Here is an 8,249-nt window from a genome sequence, read left to right as displayed (position 1 = left end):
AGAAGAAATGGCTTGAGGTGGGGGGAGAATGCTAAGAGATGGAGAGGGGTAAGGTATAGGGAGGAGGAGGGGGGTCTGAGTAAAAGGGTGGGGGGGAAGAGTGTGGGGGGGTAACAGCCGTTGTGTTGTGGGGAAGGAGGGGTGGTGTAGGTAAGGGGAGTTTGAGTGTGGAGGGAGTATAGAGGGGAGAGTTTTGAGGGGGGCGAGGGTGTGGGATGGGGATAAAACACATGCGAAAGAAGAATTGATGTGGCTAGGGGTAGTGTGGGGAGGAGGGAGTGGAACTGAAAAAATGAGATGGATGTGATGGTGGGGTTGTGGAGGGGAGAGGAGGGAGGGGGTTGGGGAGAAGAGGGAGGGTGTAGGGAAGGGGGAGGGGGTTGGGAAGGCGCGTGTGTGTGTGTGTGTGTGTGGAGTAGGAAGTGTGGCAGAAAACGTGTGCTGAATGTGGTGATTTGGTGGGGAAGGTAGAGTGGAAGAGGTGGAAACGTTTTCGAGAGAGAGAGAGAGAGAGAGAGAGAGAGAGAGAGAGAGAGAGAGAGAGAGTTGATCAAAGGCAAGACGAGGGGATATTGTGTTGAAAGAAAATACGAGATGGATTAAGGAAAATGTTTATCCAAGAATAATGATTCCTCTCTTTTCTCTTTGATCTCTGTCTATCTGTCTGTCTGTCTGTCTATCTATCTGTTTATCTATCTTTCCTTGTATCTATTTCTTTTCCACTCACTGCCCTTCTCCCTTCGCTCCATTAACATCTGTCTCCTCCTCCCTTTACTCCATTCCTCTCTCCCCACTCCCCCTCCCCTCCTTCATTACTCCCTCTCAATCATCCTCCTCTCCCCCCCACTTCACTTCACTCCTTTCATATTTTACTACATGCTTACTTCTCCCACACTCATTTCCCTTCCACACTTCTCTTCCCTCTTCACCCACTCATCATCATTCACTCCACTTCATCCACTCCCCACCTCTTCCTCCTACCTCACCCCTTCCACCCACTCCTCTCCTCCTCCACCCACTTCTTACCCCTCTCTACTCCTCACTCTCTCCATCAGCTTCTTACCCCTTGCTCCCACTCCTCACCTCCTGCTCCCACTTCACACCCCCTTCACCCACTCCACATCCCCTCCACCCACTCCACATCCCCTCCACCCACTCCACATCCCCTCCACCCACTCCACATTCTGTTACATTCTTCACAATCAATCCCACCTTCCTCTTCTCCTCCTCCTCCTCTTCACACCACTCCACTCCTCTCTTTCCAGTCGCATTCCACTGTTCCATCCTTTCCACCCACATTCCTTCCCAGTGAGAGACATAGGAGAGGGGAAGAGGGGGAGGGGAGAGGATTTGGAGAGAGGAGAGAGGCAGGTGACAGAAAGGTGAGAGAGAGGGGGCAGGGGAATGGGAAGAAAGACGAGAGGGAGCGATAGGGGAGAAGAGAGGGGAGGGGAGGGGAGAGGAAGAGGAGGGTTGGGGAGGGGAGAGGAGGGAGAGTGGGAAGGGGTGAGCATGAAAAGGCAGAAGAATTGAAAGAAGACCGAGGGAGGGGGGAGACTAAAGAGAGAGAGAGAGAGAGAGAGAGAAGGCATAGCAGGACTGGTGGACCTAAACCCTCAAGGGAGAGTATGGCTTTTGTTGCATCTCGGTTCGTTTGCAGGGATCAACCTCAAACGAACTCGCCACCAAAGGAACAAACCTACCCCATATCTCTCTCTCTCTCTCTCTCTCTCTCTCTCTCTCTCTCTCTCTCTAATACTGAAGCCTAATGGAAAAGTCATATCGCTTCATTATTTTCAAACTCCACTTGTGTTAAGGGATTATTGACTTTGTACAATCCGTGTTTTTTTTTTTAATGGAATCTGTTTATATATATTTTTATCAACATATTGGACCAAATCAGGATCGTTGATATCATTTCTCCTTTATTTTCAGCTCTCATTTCACTTTTCTGTGCTCCCAGTTACCGGTATCTCTATATTTATTAGTTTTTTTTTCTCCCAGTTAACATTATATTTAGATCTCGGTGATATTTCCAGGTGTGGGAGTTTAATGTAGACTTTTTAATCCCCATAGGTTTCCCCAAAGTTAAAGAAAATCGTCTGGAGGTAGGAAAACGTTAATGAAAACTGGTCACTTTATTCAGCAATTTAATATGCATCCCTTTAAATGTAACTATAATTTCAAACAAAACTACCATCGTTATTTTATGCGTGACAGAATAGCCTTCGTCGCACTAATAATAATAATAAAAAGAAAACTCAGTAGGTTAGTGTATGAGCATGATTTGGTATTCAAGGCAATGTGATATACTCTTTTGTTAACTTCAATGCAAAATTTGTTGGTACTGTGACGCCTTTGCATATTTAGTTATTATACTTTCAAGGCTGTATTAATAGTCTGTGATTACTACGAGGCTGAATAATATCGTGTACTAGAGGTGAGGGAAATAATTTATAAAGTGTTGTACTGAATTACTTGATACGTGAGATTGACTTCATCCAGTTGCAACTATTATCTGTTTGTCTATTTATCCGTCTATATATTTCTAAGTATCTATATCTGTCAATCTATCTCTTTATATTTATCTAAGTATCTATCAGTCTGTCCATCATACCTTTATATGTTTGTATAAGCACCATATATACCGTATGTGAAATTGTCGTACGCGTATCCATACACTTTGACTTTGTTATCCACAAATAATCATGCTAATGTATCTTACGTATTTCTCATCAGAACCTGTGTCTGATTGTTCTTTCAGCTAAGGTGGCCGCCCATCAGATAATTGTATAGAGATAAGCCCTTAAGTTCATTGTTTTTATGTTGTCGTTTGGGTGTCGTGTCCAACAAACAAACAAAACAAACTCTTGGATATTTATAAGGACCCTTTGCAAACAAGCGAAGTACCAAAAAGCAAACACTCAGGCCAAACAAGAAAAAAGACTGTGCGTGTGTGTATGTTTTTGCTCAGAGTTTAAGAGGTGCATTGTGGAACAGTGTTTTCGTGAGTGTTTTCGATAGTGACCTACGGTGTTGACTTAAATGTGAAAAAGTTCTGACGATGGAAAGGGTATAAGAAAAAGCCGATAGTAAAGAAGCCTAGGAAAAAAAAAAAAGAATGAAATTTAGAAGTCTTGCAAACTTTCTTATACTGAAGCTGCCCTAAAGTACTTGACATTGAAAAGATCTTCCAAAAAATTCTGATGTTGAAAATTGCCAGAGAAGAGATCAACAATTGCAAAATCTTGGGGGGGAAATTATGAAACTGAAAAGATCTTGCAAAATGTTCTGATGTTAAAACTTTTTGTGATAAAAAAAAAAAAATGCTGAAAAATACTAATTGAAAGTGACCAGCCCAGAAAAGTGCTGAGAGTGAATATCAGACATCAGATAAAAATAATAAAGGTTTGTTATCACTACATATGCAGCTTATTGGATACACTGGAAAAAAATATATATACACGTATCTTTTTGAAAATGTGGGAAAGAATGTGAAAAGCCAGCCACAAAAGTATCCTATCTAAGCCATCCTGACTCGCTGGGGGCTGAGCGTGGAAATAAAAATGAATGCTGCAGATTGGAAAGTAAAGATGGCCTGAACGAAAGCTACTGAAATGCGGCCCTTGGCGAGCGGAGTGAAATAGGGAGAGGATGATGATCTACGATAAATTATGACAATGTGACAGTACAAGTAGAAAAAGAAGAGTGAGAAAGTGAGCGAAGAGCGAGGTACAGAGAAGGAAGGAAGGAAAGAAAAAAGGAAAGCAGGAAGGAAGAAAGGAAGGAAAGAAGGTAGGAAGAAAGGAAGGAAAGATAGAAAGGTGTGAATGTGAGTGCATCAGGAAGGCGAGTAATATTGAAAAGAGCGAAAACGAAAAAATATTTTTGAGTGAAAACAAAAGGAAACAAATTTTTGGAAAGCGAAACAATATTGGACAGCGAAAATATATGAAATAAATAAGATTGAAGAGTAAACAAAAAAGGTAAACAATTTTGGGAGGTGAAAAATGACCGGAAAAAACAGGGAAACGAAAGGGGATGAGAGAGAGAGCGAAGATAAATGAAAAGCAAAGGGAAGCAGTGGAAATATTCAGGGATATAAGCGATTGTCAGTTTCGGTGCAATAAACAAGAAAAATTGGCCCGCTAAAAAAGGAAAAAAAAAAAAAATAATAGCCGGCCGAATCGGTGGCTGTGACGAACCGGATAAAAGGGACGGTGTTCGTGCCTTTTTGCCGAACCGGTTAAATAGACCGAATTCGTACGACTGACAAAAATAGGACCGAATCTGTGCTTGTGCCGAATTGACAGAAGGGACTGCATTGGTACCTTCGTCAAGCTGATCAAGAGGAGCCGAATTGGTACCTTTGCCGAACCGACTGAACAGGACCGAATTAGTACCATTGATGAAAAATAAATAAATAAATAAAGGAACATATCTACGTTTGTGATGAACTTGCTGTGAAAGGGACCGAATTTGTGCCTTTGACGAACCTGTAAAAAGGACAGACGAAAAATATGCGTCTGACGAAGTAGTTGAAGAAGGCCGAATACATGCTTGTGACGAACTGGTAAAGAGTGGAAGGTCGAATCTGTGCCTGTGCCGAAACTAGCAAAGGAGCCGAATTTGTATCTGAGACGGACTGCTATAGCTGAAATTATGGTTGTGATGAATTTGTAGGGGTGAAGATTATCCTCGTGACGAACCAACAGTAACAAGAACCGAATATGCCTCTGACGAACTTGTAAAAAAGGAAGAGAGCGTAAAAGAGCCGTATTCATGCCTGTGAGGAACCGGTAGCAAGGATAAAGAGCCGAATCCTTGCCAGTGACGAATCGGTAGCAAGAAAAAAAGGAGCCGAATTCACGCATGTCACGAACTAGTGTGGGAAACAGAGCCGAATTCATGACTTTGACGAACTGGTAGGAAAGGCCGAACCCATGCCAGCGACGAACTGACTAAAACTGGAGTCGCTGAATCCGTGGGGGTGACGAGTCGGCGGGGGAAGCCTTTGTGTGTGTGTGTGTGTTTTTTTTCTTTTTTTTTTTTCTTTGCCTCACTCTACGGTTCCGATTCTACGATACTTTCCGGCACGATGACGATGTCCAGCTACGATATCCGCAATGACGACAGCGCCCACAACTCGGAAAAGGTGGCCAAGGTGAGTCCAGTTACGATACCTGTAGTGGATCAGGGTGAGTCCAGTTACGATACCTGTAGTGGGCCAGGGTGAGTTAAATAACGATACTTGTAGTGGGCCAAGATGAGTCCAATTAAGATACCTGTAGTGGATCAGGGTGAGTTAAATTGCGATACCTGAAGTGGGCCAGGATGAGTCAAATTACGATACCTGTAATGGGCCAAGGTGTGTCAAATTACGATACCTGTAGTGGGCCAGGGTGAGTCCAGTTACGATACCTGTAGTGGGCCAAGATGAATCACATTACGATACCTGTAGTGCGCCCAGGTGAGTTAAATTACGATACCTGTAGTTGATCAAGGTGAGTCTAATTACGATACCTGTAATGGCCTCGTTTTTACCTGAGGGAACTGATCCACTCTCACAACGTAAATATCGTCATTTTTTTGCACAAGGTTAGATGATCTTTAGGTATGAGGTAGAGATGAATCTCCTTGGTCACTAGTGAAATTAACACTCCATTCTAACCATACTTGCCCTTCAACTGGCCTGAAGGGAGTTAGGGATCTTCTGGTTAGCACAGAAGTGAGGAAAATGAGGAGAAAAATGATCTTAGTATAGGGCTGATGAGTTGTATAGGTAAGGTAAGAATGATTGTAAAGAATTTGAAGACTATGAATTTACTATAGCAGGTGCAAAAATAAAAGTGATATAAGTGAAAACGAACATGATCACCGTATATGTAAACTGATTGGTGTAGGAGAAGTATAGTGGAACCTCATTATATAGAAATTAAGGCTTAGGGTATTAGGGTAGTTGTTGCGATAGTAAAGGAGGTTAAAGGGAGTGAAAAAAAGGAAAATAATAAAAAGATAGTGGTCTTAATCTACATACGGTTAGGCCTGTGAGGTGGAGCGTGGATTTATGGGTACTGGATTGGGGTGTGAATGGGTGTTGAATGGGGTGTGAATGGGTGTTTGTCTAATTTCACAGTGCATGATGGTGATAGTTCTCCCTGTATCGTGCTTTCTCTTCACTTTCTTTTTTTTTTTTACTTGACCCAACCTCTCCTCATACAAAAAAAAATAATCAGGACAATGGCGACGACGATGACAGTGACGACGATGATGATGATGATGATGATGATGGTTTTAATGGGCTGAGTTTTGTAGGTGAGGTTTGTGGAGGTATGATTACGGAGAGAAGTTAAGGAAGATATTATCGGAATTCCTGACCAATGATAAGCTGCAACGTTTTAGAAGTGGTAGAGGATATATCGATTAAATATTTGCACTAAGAGATACAATGGAAAAAGCATATGAATTAAGACTAAGATATTTATGGCCTTTATGAACCTAAAAAAAAAAAAAAGAAAAAAAAAGAAAGGGAAGACATATGGTAAGGTGAATAGGGAAGAATTTTTTTTTTTTTGTATATATATATATAGTGTCGATGAAAAACTGCTGATTCCCGCTATTTTTTTTTTTTTTTAATATGGAATATGGGTGTTTTATCTCATCAGCATTTTTACGTCTTTTTTTTTTTTCTTTTTTTTTTTTGGCTATCAGGTGATTTCGTTCAGATTAGGGCACGTGTTCTTGTCGGGTAAGGAAGCTCCCTAACACCTTTTCCTTAGCGATTTGTTTTGTTGATTACACCTGACTGTCCTAGTCTGTTATGTAAATCCTCTTAATATCGGCTCATCTTACATACGTAGCGTGGAAAAGGATATTAGCCAGCCATATCCAAAAACAAATCGCTGGGGAAGAGATGTTAGGGAGCCTGCTTAACTGACGAGAATACGGGGGTGGGAGATCCCTTAATAGAGAAGTTAATTTTACATCTCATCCGAAATACTCTATCCCAAGGCAAAAAAAAAAAAAAGAGAGAGAGAGAGAGAGAGAGAGAGAGAGAGAGAGAGAGAGAAATGAAAGTATACCATTGAACGGAAGTAGAAGCGATGGTGTTATGAGGCTTTTACGGGTTAGTCTAGAATGGTATTGTTATGACACTTTTATGCCACTTTTATGACACTTATGACACGGTGTCGTATGGTGTCTTAAGCTGGTGTTCCTTTGTGGTGTAACTGGTATTTCGCTGGTGTCAACGGGAGATGGTATTTTAACCTTATATTTACTTCCTTGTTGGGTAGTCAGTTTTCTTTGTCTTAGTTTGTCTTGTTAAGTGTGTGTGTGTGTGTGTGTGTGTGTGTGTGTGTGTGTGTGTGAGAGAGAGAGAGAGAGAGAGAATTTATGTGTGCTTTAAAGGGTCCTGAGGTGTATAATCATGATGAGATGGCTATCATTTATCATAGTAATAAGCTAATTAGTATCGCTTTATAATTACTGCCTTCGACGGACGGAGAGAGAGAGAGAGAGAGAGAGAGAGTCCTTTTTGCTGTTGTGTATATGTGATTGAGGGCTAGTCTGTCTGTATCTGTATCTATATCTATCTATCTAACTATCTATCTGTCTGTCTGGCTGTATGTCTTTCTATATCTATCTATCTGTCTATCTATCTATCTATCTTTAAAATGCTTGACAAAGAAGGCATAAGGATATTGTTCAATAGGCATGGGCAGGTATTTTTTTTTAATTCGTCTCTGCTTCTTTGTAACAACTAAATTCATCCAGCAATAATAATAATAATAATAATAATAGTAGTAGTAGTAGTGGTAGTAGTAGTAGTAAAAGTAGTAGTAGTACAGTAGTAGTAGTAGTAATAATAATAATAATAATAATAATAATAATAATAGGTAAGCTACGAAGGAAAATAGCAGTCTTTTAGTCTAACAGGTTCCACAGTCAGCTCTGGGGGGGTCGGCGTCCGCTGTTTGATTTGGGTTTGGTCCGGATTTCGAGCCCCCCCTCTTTTTTTTTTTTTTTTTCATATGTGTGCTTTCGTATTTTCCATGGCTGACTGTTTACCTCTCTCTCTCTCTCTCTCTCTCTCTCTCTCTCTCTCTCTCTCTCTCTCTCTCTCTCTCTCTCTCTCTCTCTCTCTCTCTCGCGAGGGGTAGGTACGAAATTGATTTTTTCTTTTTTTCTTTTTTCGTTTACAGTTCGTTAGGCATCCCGAGCTTTTTTTTTTTTTCCCTGCAACAATG

The 8,249-nt window shown here is 41.3% G+C and overlaps 1 protein-coding gene across 1 annotated transcript in view; it reads left to right on the top strand.

Moving 5' to 3' along the window:
• Positions 1–5,063: 5,063 nt before the first annotated feature.
• The window catches only part of LOC145400956 (regulator of G-protein signaling 7-binding protein-like), a 447,682-nt gene continuing 444,496 nt past the window's right edge, over positions 5,064–8,249 (top strand). The window contains exon 1 of the mRNA XM_080273321.1: positions 5,064–5,164. Within this exon, the coding sequence (XP_080129447.1) occupies positions 5,099–5,164 (66 nt within the window). The 5' untranslated portion in view covers positions 5,064–5,098. The remainder of the gene's footprint in view (positions 5,165–8,249) is intronic.

Source organism: Coenobita brevimanus, chromosome 54 (assembly GCF_032717465.1).
Source record: "Coenobita brevimanus isolate Jiangsu-jjx chromosome 54, ASM3271746v2, whole genome shotgun sequence".
NCBI classification, from domain to species: Eukaryota; Metazoa; Arthropoda; class Malacostraca; order Decapoda; family Coenobitidae; genus Coenobita; species Coenobita brevimanus.
This window is presented reverse-complemented; position numbering and strand designations above follow the sequence as displayed.